At 40.8% G+C, this 23,422-nt stretch overlaps 1 protein-coding gene across 3 annotated transcripts in view; it reads right to left on the reverse strand.

The window, feature by feature from the left end:
- Positions 1–22,898, reverse strand: part of USP33 (ubiquitin specific peptidase 33) — a 39,252-nt gene extending 16,354 nt beyond the window's left edge. The window contains exons 1-11 of one of the 3 annotated variants that reach the window (XM_075181945.1): positions 22,811–22,898; positions 14,294–14,397; positions 12,567–12,620; positions 12,425–12,487; positions 8,866–9,000; positions 6,903–7,020; positions 4,407–4,476; positions 3,889–4,002; positions 3,339–3,417; positions 1,945–2,359; positions 1,732–1,860 (exon numbers count right to left, since the gene is read on the reverse strand). In XM_075181945.1, coding sequence (XP_075038046.1) covers positions 1,732–1,860; positions 1,945–2,359; positions 3,339–3,417; positions 3,889–4,002; positions 4,407–4,476; positions 6,903–7,020; positions 8,866–9,000; positions 12,425–12,487; positions 12,567–12,620; positions 14,294–14,374 — 1,258 coding nt within the window. In that variant the 5' untranslated portion in view covers positions 14,375–14,397; positions 22,811–22,898. Of the gene's footprint in view, positions 1–1,731; positions 1,861–1,944; positions 2,360–3,338; positions 3,418–3,888; positions 4,003–4,406; positions 4,477–6,902; positions 7,021–8,865; positions 9,001–12,424; positions 12,488–12,566; positions 12,621–14,293; positions 14,398–22,806 lie in introns of all 3 variants that reach the window. The other 2 variants (XM_075181946.1, XM_075181944.1) reach the window with 2 other exon arrangements.
- Between the last annotated feature and the right edge of the window lie 524 nt (positions 22,899–23,422).

The following is a 23,422-nucleotide window of genomic DNA, read 5'->3' on the forward strand; positions in this document are numbered from 1 at the left end:
CCATACACCTATTATGTACCAGTGCCGTGCCCATACACCTATTATGTACCAGTGCCGTGCCCATACACCTATTATGTACCAGTGCCGTGCCCATACACCTATTATGTACCAGTGCCGTGCCCATACACCTATTATGTACCAGTGCCGTGCCCATACACCTATTATGTACCAGTGCCGTGCCCATACACCTATTATGTACCAGTGCCGTGCCCATACACCTATTATGTACCAGTTCCGTGCCCATACAACTATTATGTACCAGTGCCCTGCCCATAGACCTATTATGTACCAGTGCCCTGCCCATAGACCTATTATGTACCAGTTCCGTGCCCATACAACTATTATGTACCAGTGCCCTGCCCATACACCTATTATGTACCAGTGCCGTGCCCATACACCTATTATGTACCAGTGCCGTGCCCATACACCTATTATGTACCAGTGCCGTGCCCATACACCTATTATGTACCAGTGCCGTGCCCATACACCTATTATGTACCAGTTCCGTGCCCATACAACTATTATGTACCAGTGCCCTGCCCATAGACCTATTATGTACCAGTGCCCTGCCCATAGACCTATTATGTACCAGTGCCCTGCCCATAGACCTATTATGTACCAGTGCCGTGCCCATACACCTATTATGTACCAGTGCCGTGCCCATACACCTATTATGTACCAGTGCCGTGCCCATACACCTATTATGTACCAGTGCCGTGCCCATACACCTATTATGTACCAGTGCCGTGCCCATACACCTATTATGTACCAGTGCCGTGCCCATACACCTATTATGTACCAGTGCCGTGCCCATACACCTATTATGTACCAGTGCCGTGCCCATACACCTATTATGTACCAGTGCCGTGCCCATACACCTATTATGTACCAGTGCCGTGCCCATACACCTATTATGTACCAGTTCCGTGCCCATACAACTATTATGTACCAGTGCCCTGCCCATAGACCTATTATGTACCAGTGCCCTGCCCATAGACCTATTATGTACCAGTTCCGTGCCCATACAACTATTATGTACCAGTGCCCTGCCCATACACCTATTATGTACCAGTGCCGTGCCCATACACCTATTATGTACCAGTGCCGTGCCCATACACCTATTATGTACCAGTGCCGTGCCCATACACCTATTATGTACCAGTTCCGTGCCCATACAACTATTATGTACCAGTGCCCTGCCCATAGACCTATTATGTACCAGTGCCCTGCCCATAGACCTATTATGTACCAGTGCCGTGCCCATACACCTATTATGTACCAGTGCCGTGCCCATACACCTATTATGTACCAGTGCCGTGCCCATACACCTATTATGTACCAGTGCCGTGCCCATACACCCATTATGTACCAGTGCCGTGCCCATACACCTATTATGTACCAGTGCCGTGCCCATACACCTATTATGTACCAGTGCCGTGCCCATACACCTATTATGTACCAGTTCCGTGCCCATACAACTATTATGTACCAGTGCCCTGCCCATAGACCTATTATGTACCAGTGCCCTGCCCATAGACCTATTATGTACCAGTGCCGTGCCCATACACCTATTATGTACCAGTGCCGTGCCCATACACCTATTATGTACCAGTGCCGTGCCCATACACCTATTATGTACCAGTGCCCTGCCCATAGACCTATTATGTACCAGTCCCATGCCCAAACAACTATTATGAGGTCTGCAAGTTGTGTGTGTAAACTCCCAAATACCTTTTTTGTGACTTGTCCAAAGAGCTCCAGGTTTGGGGGGGCTGCTGGACAGGTGGGCAGTGGAGCCATCACTAAGTAAGGGTGTTTGAGAAGCAGACAGGTCACTCATGTTCACTTCTGTGGCATAGTCTACAACACAAGACACTCAATACTTGCAACCTTGAGATTTACATATTATATAACAAATCTACCGATTTATTGCCCACGGTTTACCTGACATCCGACTCTGTATCTGAACTTTCACGGTTCCTTGCGAGCCATAATCGCTCTCCTCCACCAATCTCTCAATGTTCTTTTCTAGATCCTGCAAGCAATTGTTCTGGCTCATGTGATTAGAAACGTTCTTCTCTTTCTGCCAGGATTTCAGGGGTTCCTGATCCTTCTGGTCTTCTTGAATCAACATGGTGGATTCTGAAAGTTCCTCAGACAACTTTCGACTTTCATTTTCGGCGTGATCACCGCTGGACCCCGACTCGCAGGACTGAAAGTCATTGTCTGACTGGTTTTTGTCCTCCTCCATGATCTGTTCTAAGATACCCGGCTGTGAGTCCTCTTCCGTCTCTATAACTTGTTCCTTAAGTTCTTCATGTAATATATCCATCAAACATCTCAGGAATTCTTGGGCATCCTACAAAATAAGTCAGACATCATTGTTATTCGTGTCTTTTATATTATTTTACCTACTTTTCATGTTTCTAGGTTGTAAGTAGAATGGAATACAAGAATCTCCTGATTTTGAGATCTACAGTGGACAGCACGGTGGCTCAGTGGTTAGAACTTCTGCCTCACAGCACTGGGGTCATAAGTTCGAATCCCGACCATGGCCTTATCTGTGTGGAGTTTGTATGTTGTCCCTGTGTTTGCGTCGGTTCCCTCCAAGTGCTCCGGTTTCCTACCACAGCCCAAACACATACTGGTAGGTTAATTGGCTGCTATTAAAATTGACACGTGTGTGTGTGTGTGAATTTAGACTGTAATCTCCAATGGGGCAGGGACTGATGTGAGTGAGCTCTTTGTCTGTTTTACCCAGTTTGTTTATTAGTTTATTATGTTTGTCCCCAATTGTAAAGCGCTACGGAATATAAATAAATGATGATGATGATGATGTGAGTGAGTTCTCTGTACAGCGCTGCGGAATTAGTGGCACTATATAAATAAATAAAGATGATGATACAGTGAAGGGCTTACTGCAGCCTTCGACCACTGCACTGCTCATACAGGTTAGGCTGGCCACACAGGCACACTATATCAGTTGCAATATCCAGCACGCATATCTCCAAAATGTGCCCTGTCCTATTATTTTCAGGGCATGTTGGCAAATGCAGCCAAATATTGATCGCAATTGTCCTGTGTATGAAATGTGAGCAAACAGCTCAGCTCTCGTGCTGAGTGACAGGAACGAAGCCTCTATGTATGGTCTGCATTACCAACTGTAGCTGGAAAAATGATTACGCTTTCCCCATAAGAAAACGAACGTGTGAAGAGGAATCCCATGATCCCTTGCGCAACAAGCGAGACGCTACAGTATCACTTAGCTCTTGGAAAGAAATAGTACGTACATGTAGGCGATACATCACCCAGAACAAGCCGTTCTAAAAGTTACGTACCTGTTGGGAATATCCTCGAAAAGTTGGGTTTACTGCCTTTATGCCTTGGAACAAATTAGTAGGTACAACAGAACCAGGCCTGAGGAAAACAGGGAAAAGTACAAAAGAGCAGGAAAGGGTTCTGTTAGTTGTCTAGTTGAATTAGAAGATGTTTCTTGAGTACTTCTGGGGGTAAATGTATCAAGCTGAGAGTTTTCCGGCGGGTTTGAAAAACCAATCAGATTCTAGCTATCATTTATTTAGTACATTCTACAAAATGACAGCTAGAATCTGATTGGTTGCTATAGGCAACATCTCCACTTTTTCAAACCCGCCGAAAAACTCTCAGCTTGATACATTTACCCCCTGAACTTAATTTAGGTATTTTAGAGCAAAAACAGGGATTATATAAATAAATCATCTATGTCTCGGGTTTCACAAAGGACGGTAGGGGACAGAGTCTGGAGTAATCACAGAAACAGACATATGATGAAGAATGAGGAGGGGTCAGGTACTGGAGTGTGAGGATACATTCATTATTATTGTGGCTTGATGCTGACATTTGATATACCTAGTCTTGTGCCAGATTTCCGTCATCAGCTTCTGGTAGCTTTTACAGAGAGCGGGCTTCTTGTCCGTACGTGCCAGCCCACCGCAGTCCAGGAAGAAATGCGTAAGCGGAGGACTGTGAAAAGGATGACATCCAATCACAATATGCAGCGATTTTACACTCGTTTTCCGCATTCAATTCCGGATTTATTTATTCAAACAATGTGCTACAAAGTTATTTCCAAGGCAGACTGCTAAAGCTACAGGCTCAGTCATGCTTTAATCGTATGGCCTTGGACAAACCATTCTATACGTTGTAACACCGGAGACAAATCAAAAATTAGCACAACTGATTGATGAAAAAAAAATAGAATGCAAAGTGTGGTCGGTCGACGACAGTTCATACAACTAAATTCAGTCACTGGCCAACCTGTTATACAACAAAATCTTATTGTGTGTGACCAGCATTAGTGCAGTTCCTGCGAATCTATATATCTAGCAAAAATATCGAATACATTCCATGAATGTCTTCAAACTCACCAGTTGGACAGGGCTTGTAGGGCTGCGTTCATATAACACGTGTTACCAATATTTTTAAGTCCAGTGAGACCTGTTCATGAAGAACACAAACATCTGACCAATACAACAAGAGCAGCACAAACTCAGTACAGCAAAGTTACATAACATAAACATATAACCTATATTTAAAATGTCAACTGCACTTCCTTTCCTATAGATTCACAGTAAAACATAAACATAGATTATTTTATATAAATAAATATATTTTTAAAAAAGTGATTTTTTTTTTTTCCCCCCAAGGGCTTACAATCTAAATACTAGAAAAAAAAAAAGTGTCCTTAAGAACGGACAGGTAGCCATTCTTTCATGCTTTGGTGCTGCCACTACTTCCCAGCCAATTGATCAGGCTGCATTGTTATGGATATTAACCCGTCCTACAAACTTACGGTCTTGAAAGAGCCTCATATAGGAAGTACAAAATGGCCAAGGGGCAACGTAAAATCACCTTGGAACGCGCCCCATGATTTGCACAAGTGCACTCAGGATTTCTGCCGAAGCCCACAGGTTTGAGGCGACAGATGGCAGAATTTGGGAGGAGAGGAGGTCAGCTCATGGGAAGTGATGGTATTCCTTGCAAATTATGTAGTAGTAGGTGCACCGATGTGCATAGCTTTCTGGTGCAAAAAGCAACTTTCATTTCGGGGAGAAATTTGAAAAAAGGGGGAGGGGAACACATTTCTGGGAGGAGTTACTAGCAGTGTCTAAAGGTGCAGAGATGTTTTTACTCCAAAAAAAGACTGAGCTGATGGAGAATGGCCCAAATTTTTATACCACTGCAAACACCAAAGTGCACTTCTAATTTGGAGAGCAGATAGTAGGGGTGCAACCGAACACTCGGTGAGGTCCAATGTGTGACACAAATGTACTTCGAAGTAGAACTCAAGAGTCACATGGGATCTTTAACCCCTTCAAGCCAGCGGTGGTTTTACATCTCTAGGACCTGGACCATTTTCATGGTTTTGCACTGCGTTGGTTTCAATGGAATTAAGTTTTTAATTTCTCAATCTGGCAAAGCACATTTGTAATTTTTGGGGGACATATAAGGATTTTTTTTTCAGTATCACACAAATAAATAGCTTTTTAGTTTACATCCCTTTAGCTGGGAAAAAACAGACAAAAATACTTAAAATGATAAACGCTTCCATATTAATTAATTTTACATATTCAGAGCAATCCCCCCCACCCCCCCCCCCCAAAATGACCGTGTAATATATTTATCTAGCTCCCCCGAGTACAGGGATAAAAAAATATCTGTATTTTTAAACCAAATTTTAGGGAATTACAGGTACAGACACAGGGGGGTTACAGGTTTTTAACTTTTATTTTGCAGTTTAAAAAACAAAACAAAATAACAACAGCAAAAAAGAGAGAGCTTTAACAGTCATCTGGTTCCAATGTGTTAACCCCATTTTTATTTTAATAGATCCAATGCAAATTTGATGCCCTATCTCAGTGAGACGGAGCACTACAAATGTGGCAAATGTTTAGTATATAGTTTTAGGATAAGAACAGGATTGTATAGAATTATGTTTATAGTGTAAGGTGACAAAGTCAAGTCTACCAAAGGTTGTGTGGTTTGGACAGACATTATGCTCCCTTTGGTCATTTTGGAATATTCCTTATGCTCACTGGTTAGACCTTGTCCTGAATGGATTGGGTAAATCCTGGTCGTCCTATTGGGGGAATAACCTTAGAAACATTTGATACCTCTCTAATAAACTTGACGTGTTAGTAAATATATATTATATAATAGTGGGAACGTGGTATGGAAAACTACCCTACGCGTTTCGCATCTTGACTTCATCAGGGGGTGTATGGCCTCACTGTTATTTGCATCACTGTTTGGGCAGAAGTGTACTGTCATATCCCTGGTGATTTCACTTCGGGTTTCAGACCTACTTGAACAGAAGGACGTACAGTAGAAAGAAGGTGTTAATTGACTTTATTAAAGTATTAGTTTTTAATCTTATTACTAAAGTGTTATCTTATAACAGCACGAGTGGCCTGTTCTTTAACATTTCTAGGTGGTTGTACAAGGATTATACCCCAGAAGGGGTCATAAAATCTAGTGACGTCAGGTAAGAAATAATATTACCGAGGGACTCCACCAGTAGTATGACAAACAGATAAGCATTTAATATACATATTGAAAGTGTGTTTATTAACACTTGAGTTAATTTAAAAGTACTACACTTGATTGTCTCTTCTCCCAGAGTGAATTATCCACTTACTGCATTGGGGATCATCCCTGCATTGTTTTGAGAAGACCTCACCTCCAAGAGTCACTCACATAAGACATAATAAATTCTTTTAACAATACGCAGCTACATTAGTTATTATTAATAGAAGGACTCTATTATAATATGTGTATATTTTATGTGGGCAATCAGGAGTAATCAAGTTGTGCCTTTTCTGTGCTGTATTCCCATTCAGTTTTTTATTGCAAGTTAAATTCACCTCTTGTCTTCAGCTCGTCCTCCTCATCCAGTTCAATGTCCAGGTTGTCATATACCACAGCAGGGGGAGTTTTTAAAGTCAGATTTGATGTCATCCTTGAATCCTTCGAGACAAAATTCTGTGTAAAAAATCAGCCACTTAAAAGAAAGCATCCTCTAAATAATTATAGACGAAACATATAACACTACAATTCTAAAACTTATTTCTGTGAAACGTACAAGTACCAACGCATTTTACAGTAGCGCCATTTCTGCGTTCCACAGGACAAAACGCTTCCCTCTAAGAAACCCCTCCTGCAAAGGCATTTATTAATATTTACCTTTGTTAGAGACTATTTTTTTTTCAGGCCACTATTGTTTTCTTTTTTTATTTGAGGTCAAAATTACACACTTCTGCTGATCTATTGACTAACACAGCACAACAAATATTTTTTTGGGGCATATACAGTACTCTCAAAAGAACCAGAACACTATGTCCGATTGGTTCAAATTTTACGTTTCTGGGCTACGGTTTAAACTATAGTAAAGGAAATATAATTATTTATAATGAATGACATCATAGAAGCCAATTGTTTGATTTTTAAAAGACTGGAAGGGAGTTTCAGAATCACCCACGTGTTTTAAACCATACAAAGAGTTTCAAAAGCTCCCACGCATTTTAAACCAGACAAGGAGTTTCAGAAGCGCCCAGGCGTTTTAAACCAAATAAGGAGTTTGCTGGACATGCTTAAGCTGGGTACACACTACAGAAATTTCAACCAATTTTTTATGCCGAGCGATTTTACATGTGATCAATGGTCCGATCGCTCGGTCCATGGACTGCATACACACTAGCCTTGTTTAGGACGATAAAGGGAAGAGCGGACGTCCCTTTAGCGACTTTTTACAGCCATGTTGTCGTGAGCAATGACTGTAATTTCGTACTCACTGTTGTGGATCGGTCGGAAGTTTATACACACTGCACAACGGAAACGAGATTGGAACGAAAATATTAAACGGTACGACCAACCAAATGAGGCGACAATCGCCCATTTGGGCAGACTTTCGACCATCGTGTCACTGCACACACTGACCCGACTTTTGAACGAGCGGTCGTATGTCAGCTGATTTAGCCGATTATTGGATGAAAACTGTGTGGTGTGTACCCAGCTTTACCCGTAACAGTCCCACAAATTGTCAAACAAAACCCTTTATCTTGTAATGCATATCCTATTTAAAATAAGATTCCTAATGCAACAACATTGAATAAGACATGGAGCAGATTCACATTACTTTTTCTGGAATATCATAGTATCGTTCTCTTCTACTTCAAAAACGTGTGAGCATTAGGCACAAATAGACCATAATTACAAGTCTTAAATGAAAGCAACCTCCCTGCCTGTTAATAGCACCTCTCTATTACTGCCATTATGTGTTTGAGTGCTATGTTTTTACAGCAATCGAGAGGGGTGGGCGCTAATAGAAACATCAGAAAAGCCCAAAATTGATCCTATGTATTTTAGATTCCTGTAATCGGTTTCCTGTATGCGCCCTGCAACGCGTTTCGATGTAGTACCTCCCCAGTCAATTATTATGCCTGAGGAAGGAACATTACTGTGAAACGCGTTGCAGGGTGCACACAGGATTCAGCTTACATGCCTTCTAGCTTGGTCCGGGCTAAGTAAATATGTAAAAGTGTTTTGCATCTACGGAAATTGTACGTTCATGAGAAGTGTATTTTAATCTACAAATAAACTGTTTTCGCTGTTTCTGACCCGGTGATTTTCTCCAACCATCCTACACCATCTGATTTATCAGAACGGTGGATAACAATATTTATTAAACCACAAAAACTTAATTTATTTTTTTAGCAACAGTTTTTCGTCTGGGTTCAAGTTATTGACAGTTTTTTCCCCCTGTGTATTGCTTTTGTGAATTTCATCTTGTCTAGAAAACACATTACGGGTACATGTGTCGCTGTATACCTGCGCGGGGTTGTCCTGAGGTTTCGTGTTTTGGGACTGAGAATTCAGCTTCCGATCCAGGAACACCTCCTTACTGCATGGGTAACACCAGACTCTGAGCGTGGTTAGATTCACAGTGAGGCAATGCTTGGTGTCCTAGACGAACGGTAAGATATTATAGCTGGTCAGCGGCTAGTGGAATAAACACATTTTATGAGCCAGGCAAAAAAGTATTCAAAGGGCCGCCAAACCTAAAACAGAGGATCGTCCATGAATGAAAAAGGATATTTTAACAATCGCAAACATAAAAAATAAAATAAAATAAAAAAATCTACATTATGTTGGAAGTTAAGAAGTGTCATGTAGTATATGACCCACTGATAGGCAACTTACTTTGAGGGTTAGAGGGCAAGGTATAAAAATAAAAAAATAATAATATATGTATATCTAAAATATGTATATCTAAAATATATATATATATATATATATATATATATATATATATATATATATATATATACACACACACATATGGGATGAGATATAATATTGAAAGCGTTATATGTATGTGATATATACAACAGTAGCAAGTTTATTTTTCAGTTTGTTTTCATGTCAGCCAAGGACCCGTATTCCTCCTTCCTTATTATACACACAGCTAACCCCCTGGGGCTCATTGCATCATCACATACACACAGCATGGTAGAGATCTCAGTATGTTTCACCAGGCAGGGGATGACAGGCACCTGGCCCAATCTGAGTTCCTTGTAACAGTCGTGTTTACATTAGAACACGATTTACATAGCACAGACCATCACTAACATCACCTTCTGATTTCAAACCGTTTCGTGAAACACTAGGCCTTAAATTCTATAAGTTTTAAAGGAAATGGTTACTAGTAAAATATACAAAATAGTTACAGGAACTTGTGGAGACAGAATATATTAGTTCCGTAGGAAGTTGTGCGATTTATAAATGTAACTGTGGAGGATTCAGCAGTCTGCTCATAAGAATAACGTGCCGACAAATTCTGCCTCTTAAAAGTACGTAACTTTGTAGGTCAAAGTGTTTAACCTGCGTTGAATGTTAAGCGGTCAGAAAAATCGCACACTGCAATTGTAACAAACTTGAATTGAAACAATGGGACCCTTTGTCTGAACAGTTTACAAGTACTTTAATGCTAGTGAGTATAAAATCTAAATAATTCTGTCCCTACAATAGGTACATGTTAACTAGAGCTGATGAATCTGTATGCATTTTGTTTTAGAAATCTCAGTATAGATAGCTATAAACCTACAATCTGAAAAAAAACAATATTAAGGAACATTTAGTAAACTGATTTAGGCTCTTAATTGACCTTGGCTCTGAGAAGCTTCCTGATTATGTGCCCAAAACATTTTGGCTTCCTGACAATAATTAGCTCTGTGCAAACACTGACTGTCAAAGAGATCTAGCAGGTGAATTGTACAAATTGTACAGAAATGGGACCTCTGGTCACACAATACAATGTAACAATAGTAATGTGGATCCATTTAACAAGAATAAACAATCAGCAAACTAGCATTGATTTATAAAACGTGATACCTAGAACGTAAGTAGACCAGCTTAAAGGAAGGCTCCATCTAAAACTGTTACTCTCTATATATGGGCAGCATGGTGGCTCAGTGATTAGCACTTCTGCCTCACAGCACTGGGGTCATGAGTTTGATTGCCGACCATTGTCTTATCTGTGTGGAGTTTGTATGTTCTCCCTGTGTTTGCGTGGGTTTTCTCCAGGTGCTCCGGTTTCCTCCCACACTCCAAAAACATACTAGTAGGTTAATTGGCTGCTATCAAATTGACCTTAGTCTCTCTCTGTTTGTGTGTGTAGGTTAGGAAATTTAGACTGTACAGGGACAGATGCGAGGGAGTCTGTACAGCGCTGCTGAATTAGTGGCGTTATATAAATAGCTGATGATGATCCACCTGTCACTCAAGCATCAGGATGAGTAGGCAGTAAAGGGCATTTCACAAACCCGTTGTTTGGTCCAACCATGAATGACCGGATGTATGTATGATTAGGAACTTGTGTCTTCAGGACAAGCGGCCGAGTTAAGTTAGCTCCACCCCTTACCACAAAATTGTTTTAAGTTATGCAAATGCTTAACCATTTTACTTGTAGTTAGGCTTGTAAAAACCACACCCACTTAATGCTTGGTGTTAGTCCAAGCATAGCCCGATCAGCTGTGGGTGTAATTACAGTTTTTTAAGCCCACCCCCCTTATAGGATAGGTATCAGTGATTCCTACTATGCCTACATCTGCCCCCCCATTGGCACATCCCAAATCTGACATCATCGGGTTTATATTGAGTACTGTGAACAGATAGTTGTTTACTTGGTTCCAACCAATGACATTGGCCAGATAACACGTGGGGGGCTGGAAGCAGGTGGAGGACTGAATATGCCCAATTTCTTGCACCTCAAATGGAAATGGCACATGTTAGATCAGGGATGAACAAATCTCAGAAGCGGGGTAGCCAATGCAACTAAAAAAAACTACTGCAGGACTGTTCATTTTAGGAGTAATTTGTAATGATGTAAGTGGATTCATATATTCCCCGGCTCTTTGAAAGATCCTCCTGAATTTTGTTCATCCCTGTGTTAGATGCACTCCGCTAGAGTGAATAAAGGTTATATATTTGGAAATAGACCTCTATTGGGTCTATTTTGTACATCTAACCACTCTCCCAAAGAAAAGTCCATTCTTCTTTAATGAAAAACGCTTTCTAGCTTCTGCAATGAACCACACAGGATGCTCCCTGCCGTCAGAAATCAGCAATTCTGAAAGTTTCAGTCTTGGTGACACGACACAACGAGACTTCCTGAAAAATACAAACTGCACGTAGCAAAGTTTCTATGATGACAATAAAGTAGAATGTATTATTTTTAAATGCCAGTGTAACAAGCACACAAATGCAGCTAAGAATGAATCAAACACGCAGTGAAAGCGCATCTGTGTGACATTAACGGGATAATGGGCAGAACTTGGCGAACGGGTGGCATCACCTCAACGTTGCGGAATAGGCGCAATGATGCTCTGCTCTATGGGTCTAATCTGAAAAAAATATGTTTTACTTGTATGATAGGTTGGAGAGATGAAGCATCAATGCTTTGTCAAGCCGGCACACAAAGAAAAGAAAGAATTCAAATATTTTATAATCTCCAAATGGATTCTAATGGGAGGGTATTGACCGAATCTGTTGCAAAGGAAACATGGCATTGTCCATAAAAATCAGTCACTGTCTAACATCTCTGTGGGCAGATTAGAAAGCAAACATTGGACTGGTTGCTATGGGCAACAACAACTCTTTCCTTTGCACCAGTTTTCAAAAATGTCCTCAGTATGGACAATGGAACTGGAACGTAGACCACCTTGAAGTTACAATCCAATCCTTTAAACTAAGTCAATCTAGTAACAAATACACTGCAAGTAAGACATAGTAACAGCAAATACACGCACACAAGCCAACGTACGGGCAAGAAACATGTAGTTTCGGAATTATCGGACATTTGCACTAATTACTACAAGCAAATACTGACCTGAGAATGTGTAGTACTGTGGTCAACGTGAGACTCCCCGCAACCAACGTAGGGACAGCCATTCTGCCAAAAAGAGAGTTTCATTAGACGGCAGCACCAACAACAACAGCCGTGTATACGAGAACGTAAGAGTTATTCTTACCTCTAAACAAGCCCAGAGGTTCGGTCCCTTGACTTTGCAGTCCTGGCAGCTGCCCTGCACAGTGTAACAAGTGAACGTACATAGTTAGGGAGAAACAGATGATAAGAGTTATGCCTGAAATGTCACCCCTACAGCTGGAAGGATTCGCTGTGCCCGGGGCATAAACATTGTACATCCTGCCGCCTACAGTTGCAGATAGAAACAGTAATATTAAACGCTGATGCGGAGATTGATTATATTGTAGTGCAGAGAAGAAAGCAGGAAGTTGCCTGCACAGCTGGAAATCGGGACTTGGGAAAAGACCGCTGCAACTGACAGCTGGAGTTTGAAAGAAATTGGTGAAAAATAACATTGCAGTGACAGTATACCTGATGCCTGCACACTCTGGAGGCAGCCAGAGGACGTACTGGCATAGCTGAGGCATGAGGCATAGACTGCCTCAAACCTCAGCGATGTCACTAGTTCACTGTGAAGTGATTGGCTGCATTCATGGTTCAGCCCACAACATTTTTTTGGGAGGGGAAGGGTGTTAAATTGTTAAGTAGGCCCAAAGGCAGAGTGTATTTAAGAAGTATTTTTATTTTAATTTGAACTACTGGACAAGCACAAACAGCAGGTATTTCACTCTCTGCATTGTGCAAATGACATGGCAGAGGGGATTGGGTGGCTTGCTGGTAATCAAGACCTTTCACCAAAAGGTGCTAGCTAGATGCACTTTGCTAGAGAGTGTATCTAACAAATTATAAGCAATATGAAAATGATTACATTTGCAGAATAGACAATATATTGGGAAACTTGTATTGGGTAATGCCCGTTTGTTTAGTGTTCACAAAATGTCATATTCCCAAACTGATTGATTAAATAAGAACCCTAATATCATGCGGTATAAATAGCAAATTATTTATTTAAAACCTCCACACTGAACATAAGTCCAATTACTCAGAGGAAAGATGAAGCTGAAAGTTGGGACTAATGCACCTTTTTTTCTTTGAAACCACCTAGTGACCTTAGGTTAATGTAAAAAATAAACAAGTCTTCCCTTGTGGATATTTTGATGGGGGTTAAGTATGTAAAATAGTCCATATATTGTTAAATGTAAGCATTTAGTAAATAACCACATATATGGTAGATTTGGCAACATATATTGTGGTCAAATCTGTCATATATTAGATGGTTGCAAGGATCTTTCCTGTTGTGGTCAACCAATGTTGCCTTTACGTAAAGTGTTGCCATTCTATTCTGAACAGCTTGTGCTAGATTTTGATTGGACAGGATGGTCGCAACATCGACCTTTCGAGTTATGATACCAGTCTAACTTTATTTGTGCACCTTAAAATGCACAAAAACATGTCTTGGAAGCTGGGAAATATATTCCACTTTGCAATAAGTTAAACTGGGGTGAATGTAACATAAATATATATCTCGAGTACACAGAGGCACGTTGACTGATCAAGCAAGGACAAAGTGGGAAATATACTTCAATCATTTGTATCAATCCACACCAAATGTCTCAGATCTCCACCCCGGTTCATTTCTGCTGTGTCCAGTGACCTTAATATAAGACCTAACCCAAGTGGTGGATATTTCCTATCTGGCTCACACCTGGTGAAGATCTGATGTATGCAGAGTATCTCAGCCCTGTACAGTGATGGTCAGTATTATCAGACTGGTAAGGTCTAGCCTGTTCCAAATATGAGTGGGGGGGGGGGGGGGGGATGGATACTTACGTGAGATTTCTGAATGAGTTCTTCTTTGGTCACTTCACCCACGGACTCTAGATGGGAGCAGTCACATGCCAAGGAGGACATTTTAAAGTCCCCAGCCTCTCGTTCTGCAAGAAGAAGAAATATTGCTCTGTATGGGGTGTACAATAGGGAAATCACATCTTCCGAAACCAACTTCTCAACAAAGTACCTGACAATAATGAAGCCTGGCTGCCTTAAGCCTGCAGATGTTTGTTTCTAAAGTTCTTATTTTACCATGGAAACCAGTGTTTACAACCATTGTATAAATTAGGATAACACATTAACCTTAGGAGTCAGGATTTAGAAGACCCGCTTTACCTGATAGCCCATTGGCCATGAATGGTCTGAGATATCTGTCACCCCATGAAACACTCATTATCGAATTGGATAAAAATAATTTAAAATTATATTGGATGGCCAATAAAAAACGCTACCAAAAAAAGTATGTTTCATATTGTGAATTTGACAAATGTAAATAAAAATTAGGGAAAGAAATCTCACACAAAATTAAGGGCTGTCCAAATGGACACCAGTGGGTCAGAGTGGGCCCTAAAAGACTCTGATGGCCCCAACCTTTCTATTACAATTGAGTTTTAATAAACAATATTTGGCTTCCAAACTGATCTTAGAGAATTTATGTTCTCTGCTTATTCCTTGATTCCATTATTAATATGTAACAAATGTGATTTAAGAGGAAAGTGTTAAGGTGGTGAGTGGAGATATGGTTTGTGGGTCTGTAAGGAGACTGGAGAAGGTGGAGAGGTTCCCCAGAGGGAGGGGACAGGAGAAGGTCGAGAGGTTCTCCCGAGGGAGGGGACAGGAGAAGGTCGAGAGGTTCTCCCGAGGGAGGGGACAGGAGAAGGTCGAGAGGTTCTCCCGAGGGAGGGGACAGGAGAAGGTCGAGAGGTTCTCCCGAGGGAGGGGACAGGAGAAGGTCGAGAGGTTCTCCCGAGGGAGGGGACAGGAGAAGGTCGAGAGGTTCTCCCGAGGGAGGGGACAGGAGAAGGTCGAGAGGTTCTCCCGAGGGAGGGGACAGGAGAAGGTCGAGAGGTTCTCCCGAGGGAGGGGACAGGAGAAGGTCGAGAGGTTCTCCCGAGGGAGGGGACAGGAGAAGGTCGAGAGGTTCTCCCGAGGGAGGGGACAGGAGAAGGTCGAGAGGTTCTCCCGAGGGAGGGGACAGGAGAAGGTCAAGAGGTTCTCCCGAGGGAGGGGACAGGAGAAGGTCGAGAGGTTCTCCCGAGGGAGGGGACAGGAGAAGGTCGAGAGGTTCCCCCGAGGGAGGGGACAGGAGAAGGTCGAGAGGTTTCCCCGAGGGAGGGGACAGGAGAAGGTCGAGAGGTTCCCCCGAGGGAGGGGACAGGAGAAGGTCGAGAGGTTCTCCCGAGGGAGGGGACAGGAGAAGGTCGAGAAGTTCTCCCAAGGGAGGGGACAGGAGAAGGTCGAGAGGTTCTCCGGAGGGAGGGGACAGGAGAAGGTTAAGCTCTTTTTTTTCTTTCAAGGATATGTTTGCATATAAATCTGATTTATACAATAAAAAAATCTCCAAGGCATCTTGAAACACTAATCACATGTATACACACTATCAATTTTGTTTTTATTTCATAAATGAATGGCACTCATAAAGCAGATTTGTGTTATTTAAACTATAATTTTCTTTTGTCATCATTTATATAGATTACTTTTGTATTTTACTTTGGAAAATAACTGTAACAAACTTGACAACTATATAAAGTCTAAAAACAGTAAAGAAATGAGTGCAAAGTGTAATGATCAAATTAGCTGATCTTAGAAAATCTTCTGCTGCAGCCAAGTGCATTTCTCCTCAAACACAGTTTAACTGTTCAGTAAACCAATAATTACAATTCCAGACATGCAGAAAACATTCATTCACCACAAAATGTGATGGCAATACGATAATAAGTTAATTTCTAGTTATGTCAGCGTTAATTAACTGTCAAAAGCTCATCTTGACTGGCTTCACAAAGAGTCCATCACCACTAATATTTCACAGAAACTGCAAACAACAAACATTTATCCATGGGTGATTGGAGAACCTTGCCCACTGCCTCATGCAGAACCAGGCAACTTCAGTCGTCCGACTGTTGTGGAACTACAAACAGCAGCATGCAGTGTCAGCCAAAGGCTGCTGGGACTTATAGTTCCACAACACCTGGATGAGCACAAGATTCCTAAACCTAGTCTTAATAAAAATTGGCAATTAAGGCATTCTGGGACTTGTAGTTTCACTACAACCACAGATGGTCCATGTTCTAATTTAAAGCTCAACTACCACCTAGTAAAAACAAATCTTATTATAATCTATCATATTCTATCATATAAAAGTGAGTTTACACCGTTAAAAGGCTTGTACATGCCCTCTGGCAACATTAACTAGATACATTGTTTTCTTCTGTGCGCTTTTAGTACAAAAATAAAAAAAAGTACTAATTGTTGTATTACAAGAATCATTATGAATACACATTTAAAAATGTATACATTGAACAGACAATTAGAACCAAAAATTGTGGAATGACATAATGAGGAGGAGAGGGAACATACGGAAGGTAAATACCAGCATGGAATGGAAATAAAATCAGTGACTATGACAATATTTATTAAGGGAGAGGGCCAAATATATTAGCGCAAGTCGACAAGAGTGCTGTGCGGGTATTTTAAACATTCGGAAAGATAAGCGAGATGAGGTGGAAGGGGTGGGAGACTGGAACCACCGCAGCTTGAAAAATCAAATATGTTAAATAGTAGTTAGGGGGCGAGTCGGCCTCATAAAACTCTGTCCATGGGGTCTATGTGGTCTGGAAAATGTGGGGGGGTATTGTGAATGGTGGCAGGGATACGTTCCATACAGTACATATTGATTGTGGTGGTTAAAGAGGGTGGGTTAAGACTCTTTCATTGAAAGGCAATTTGACATTTAACTACATTAAGAATATGCCCAATTCGGGTTTTTTTTGAGAGTGGCGAGAGGTATCTGGGATGGGTCTGGGTAGGAGAGAGTATAAGGGAGTGTTCGGAAGGTGAACATCTAGGGGTAAATGTATCAAGCTGAGAGTTTGCCGGTGGGTTTGAAAAGTGGAGATGTTGCCTATAGCAACCAATCAGATTCTAGCTTTCATTTTGTAGAATTTACCAAATAAATGATAGCTAGAATCTGATTGGTTTTTCAAATCCGCCGGAAAATTCTCAGCTTGATACATTTACCCCCTAGAATTGATTTGTTCAAATTATGGACCTATTCCCAATATTCTCTTATTATAGGACATGAACACCAAAATGCTGCAGGTTACCCTTGTGGCCACTCGACCTCCAACATAGGTCCTAGGGGGTCAGGAAAAATGGATGGCAGACGGGATGGAACCAATTACCATCTGTAAAAAACGGTTATAAGAGTTTTATTTTATCCTTACTGAAATTGAGGATTTGGAGAGATTAGTTCTGATTTTATACCACTCTTTGCGGTCCAGGATCTCCCCTGCTTCTCATTCCCAAGCTAGTTCATGGGCTTCCTTCAGCGGTCGCCCGTGGGCTAATATCTACTGATGGCAAGTTGAAATAAGCCCTCTAGATGCAGCACCATCTCGGCAGAGAGACCACTGAAGTTCTGGCAGCGGCTCAAGAAGTGAGTGGGAAAAATGCTGTGATTGAAGATATTGAAAAAATGCTGAATGAGGGAGTCTAGATCTGTTTTGGAACTCAATGAACTGTGGGTAAAACACGTGGGGGGCAGGTTGAGGGAAAAAGTGGGATGGTATTTAGCCCAATTGCAAAACCATAGCTGATCCGGACCTGGAGAAAAAGAGGAATTGTTCCACAACAGGGCCAAAAGGGGATAAAGAGAGACCGTACATCATATATATCTGTAACACAATCCCAGATATTTAAAAAAAATTGTATTGTTGGGAGATGGGCTGTACTTTTAATCCGAAGGTGTGGAGAGGCCCAAAGTAAGTACATTTTAAGCAAATCGGCTTTATGGACGTTCATACCTGTTGTTGTCGGGTAGAGCGTCAGGTGTGTAGCTTCATAGTATTATATAGGAGATCTGGGACACCCAATCCACTTTGGACTTTATTGTATAATATGCACATGTGGACCCTTGGATTCCTACCAGCCCATATGTCTTCTGTGTGCTTTTATCTTAGCCCTTTCATTATCAGTTAGTCATTTATTAAAAATGTTTATTAAGAATCCCCAGGATCTGATAATGATCTCAAAGTACCCCTTAATAGAAACGTTTACCATAATATAATATAAAAGTCTAACAGTTATATGGACCCATATTTTAAATTAAACTGCACAGACTGACGGCTGAAGTACACTATTAATTCATACAAAATGCACCAATTTGTGACAACGCTCATAAGGGTTTTTCGCCAGCTAAAATCATGCTGCTAATCCCACTTATAAGACTGGAAACAATTTTAAGTATTATCCCTCTAAAGGCAGCCAGTGAATCGGGTGTTGTCGCCATCCTATTGGCAGTTACGAGGTCACAGTTGGTTTTGGCTAGTTAGGATGACATGGCTTTTGCCACACACAGTTTCTCTGCTAGACAAATCATAGGCTAACGCAAGGTCACTGCAGATCTTGCAAAGTCAGATTAAACCAATGTGCAAAGATCGCACTAAGAAGCACCCATGTAACAGGCCTTAATTACAAGGTGCAGCCTAAATTCTTCTTTGGTGATGCCTCTGTGTGACCACTGCACCTGGATTTTCTTCCTTGCAGGCTGTGAAACAAAGGTCATCCAAGTCTGATATAAGGCCAGTGTCACTGACCTCACAACTAAAAACTATAGCTTATATAGGAAGTCAAAATTTATAAGACCGGTCTCAGGTAAAATATTAAATATAAAAACTAAACTATAAAGATCCTGAATAGCATTGCTTTTCTTGTTTGTTCATGGACTAGCTGTGCGCACGTTTGAACGCAATGGCATAGTATAGAATAGGAGAGATAGTACAAACATCTATTAATGAAACAGTCTTGTAACTGGACCAAGAAGACTGCCTGAATACATAGGTTCATCCATACTTGCCTACTCTCCCGGAATTCCTGGGAGGCTCCCGAAATTCGGGAAGTCCTCACTGACTCCCGGAAGAGTAGGCAAAGCTCCCGCATTCGCTGTAATTCACGGCATTGAATGGAGGGGGAGGGGCTTAATCACAACATTAAGTCCCGCCCCCGCTATTCAATGCCGTGAATTTCTGCATTTTGAAGTGGGGGGGCGGTGATATGGGGACGCGATGATGTCACCACACCCCCCTCTCACCCCTTGTCACATGACTTCCACCCTGGATCTCCCAGGGGAGATTTCTTAAAAGTTGGCATATATGGGTTCATCTCTTACACCAGGCTTAGGTAAAGCTATGGTTCTCCATTTGTAGTGGAACTACCAGTCCCTGGCTGCCAGAGCAGACTGAGACTTGTAGTTCCACGTCAACTGGAAAAGCACAAGTTGCCTACACTGATCTTGCACAAATACCATTCCACCTCTTATCTGCATGTATTTCATATCATTAAGAAACAAATCTGACCATTCAATTGTATTTAATTATTAAAGAACCTATGTGTTTGGGTATCAGTAGAATTAACGCAGCTTATAAGCAGATGGCAAAATCAATCAACAATCTGATTGGATGAGGTGAAAACGCTGATCCAAAAAGGATTGTATTAAAGCTGTCTGTAGAGTTGGTAGTGTAAACATATCATTAAATTCTAATAACCCTACAACTTGCCTACATTGTGTATGCACTGCAAACATCTGTCAGATTAAAATTATATATTTTTTTTCTTTTAATTTAAATAATAAGTTAAGAACTTTGTAGGCATGTATTTAATAGTAATTATTCTTAGCTATCTTCCGACAAATAATTATCTCTTTTTCAAAATCTCTCTGGTTAGCAAACAAAAATGGCTGCCAGACAACGGTTTGCAGCTCTCAGCATGACACGCGATGACAGATAAGGAAGGAAGGAAGATGTCACAGGGGAGAAAGAGATCAGAGGGGCCTTCCAAAGCCTCTCTGCTCCCTATGTCATGTGACTGTGGTTACCATGGTAGTACAGAATCATAAATCATTAATAGCAGCCCCAAAAAAACCAAGGGAAAATGGTAAATACCAACATTCTTCTTATAGCCCGTCTCAGTGATCTATGTTAAAAACAACTACATTTTTTCATGCAACTGCTGCTTTAATACATCATTAAAAAAGATTAGATTTGAAAAAAATTGGATTGTAACAAAAGTGAAGATGATGCGATATCGCATTTGGGATTTGCTAATTTACCTAAATTGGTGACCAAAAATGTCAATAAATGTTATTCCCACACTTGTCAGCACATTCCCAGTGCAATGAGAAAAACATTGTTTACTGTGTCCGCTATAATATAAATTCCTGTCAAAACAAAGCCTGTGTGTATGGTTTACTAAAAATAAAAAAGCCTGGTATAAATATAAGTTATTATTGTAAACAATGCATTTGTGTTTATGTAACAACATTTTTATCAGACTGACATTTATGAGATCATGTGATTAATTAAATATATTGCATGGAAACTGCTGACCACAATCAGAGTCTATATTTACGCTGTCAGCGGGAAACTGGCAGCTGACCAAGTATGAATAAATAATGTATAGGGTACACAGGATAATCGGAACAAGATAATGTATTGACCTCCATATTGTCTAACATCTGTACTATATAGGGCTAGTCTGTAAAACAAAATATAACAGATCATTACCATCTTACACAAAATTTCTGCCCTGCTGTTATACAATAAAACAATCAATAATTTAAAAGTGGGCCTTCCACAAATTAATATGTATTCAAGACTACTTATTTACCACGACAGTCATTTGTTCCCAGTAATGTTCATGTTTTTAATAATATACCTATCGCCATCCACTCCTTTGCTGAAAGTCCCTCTAAAATAAAAGGCAACATATGCAAATGAGCAGAAGGAGAGAGATTCATCAGAGATGGAAAAGTTTAAAAAGTGAACTAGCCTCCAGCCCTGGAGATTCAGGCAGAGCAACAAATATACAACAACACACATGATTTTGTTGTACACAAACCCATATTTAAAGTGTCATGTTTAGCTAGAACACCACAATTAATTTATACAAATAATCATTTATCAATGAGAGCACTGTTATTTAAAACATGTTTACATTAAACAAATAATGTTGGAGTCTTAAGGATGTTATGTTTGAATCCATTAACCTATACCAGTGTTGGCTAAACTCTGACACTCCAGGTGTTGTGAAACTACAATTCCCAGCATACCCTTCCAGCAATAAGCTGCTATACATTGGCAAGGCATGCTGGGACTTGTAGTTTCACAACACCTGGAGTGTCACAGGTTAGCCAACACTGACCAATACTGTATTTTGCTGTATTATTATACCATCACAACATATAATATGGAAATGAACACACATCCTGGCAGTTGCACTAAACTGTAATGTACTGAACTATTGTAGATAAGTCACCAACACACAAAAAATAAATGTATTGTCAGACTTTCCAACAGTTATATAATATTTACTGACAAACTGCAAAAATGTAGCAACCAATCACCTGATCAATCTAATAATCTACAAGTTATGCAAACGAATCAAATGTTAGTTTGATTTGGGTCTTTCTGTATAACTGACCTTTGTGAATAACTGCCAGTTTTAACCAATTACCAATATATAGGACATAAAAACAAGTAATGTGCATTACCAAAGACAGTAAATATGTAAACATAAAACCATCTCAGCAGATATAGATGTCACCACTATTAAAGAAGGTACAATATAAATGCTAAGAGTACAGGGGGCAGGAAAGAAGCATTGGATAATTTGTATCTCTTGACAAATTGTTACTATGTCCTAATCCATTCTAAAATGCAGCCAGATCAGCTGATTCCTTGCACTGCGTTTACCCCAAGACTCACAGATAATAACTGGGGAGATGAATCTGAATTTCTGAGTATTTTGCACAGTGGACTGGAAGCTCATGTCTTTCAACATGACAGATCAGAGCAGGAACTGCAACATATGGATGAGTGTGTACTGTGTAATGAATCTGTGTGTTGTGTAACATATATGTTTTATAGAGAAGGAGTATGCATTGTTTAACTAGATCATGTGTCATTATATTTTATTGCCATATCTGTGCAGTACTTCTAAACATTATATATCACACATATACATAATGATAGTGAGCTACATGTGCAACAGAGGTGCATTATATCACATGCAGTGTACATGTCGGTGTGCAATGTATGTTAATATGCATTTATCTGATATATATGTGCAAAACATAAATATATTATAAACGTGCCCAGATATATAATGCAGACAGCATGCAGCACTGGATGTACATACAGTATATAGACATGTGGGCGTGTGATGTACAGACTGACGGATACTGTGTCCTCTCCTGACTTGTCCTACTACTACTAGATCATCATCATAGGGCCACTCACCCACCCTAGCTGGTCTCCGATGTGTGGCCCCAGGGCCCGGGTCTCAGTGTCTCTTGCTGGCGGCTTCCGGTGTCATGGGCTGGGCCTAGATACAGCGCCACCTGCTGGCCGCCTGCAGCACTGCACCCTCAGCGGGGAGTGACTGACAGACTGCTGTATAGTTACTATGTGTAATATGGGTAACAGAGGTATCAATCTGTGGCTCTCCTCCAGCTGCTGTATAGTTATTATGTGTAATCTGGGTAACAGAGGTATCAATCTGTGGCTCTCCTCCAGCTGCTGTAAAGTTACTATGTGTAATCTGGGTAACAGTGGTATCAATCTATGGCTCTCCTCCAGCTGCTGTATAGTTACTATGTGTAATCTGGGTAACGGAGGTATCAATCTGTGGCTCTCCTCCAGCTGCTGTATAGTTATTATGTGTAATCTGGGTAACAGAGGTATCAATCTGTGGCTCTCCTCCAGCTGCTGTAAAGTTACTATGTGTAATCTGGGTAACAGTGGTATCAATCTATGGCTCTCCTCCAGCTGCTGTATAGTTACTATGTGTAATCTGGGTAACGGAGGTATCAATCTGTGGCTCTCCTCCTGCTGCTGTATAGTTACTATGTGTAAT

This window comes from Mixophyes fleayi, chromosome 8 (assembly GCF_038048845.1).
Source record: "Mixophyes fleayi isolate aMixFle1 chromosome 8, aMixFle1.hap1, whole genome shotgun sequence".
NCBI classification, from domain to species: Eukaryota; Metazoa; Chordata; class Amphibia; order Anura; family Limnodynastidae; genus Mixophyes; species Mixophyes fleayi.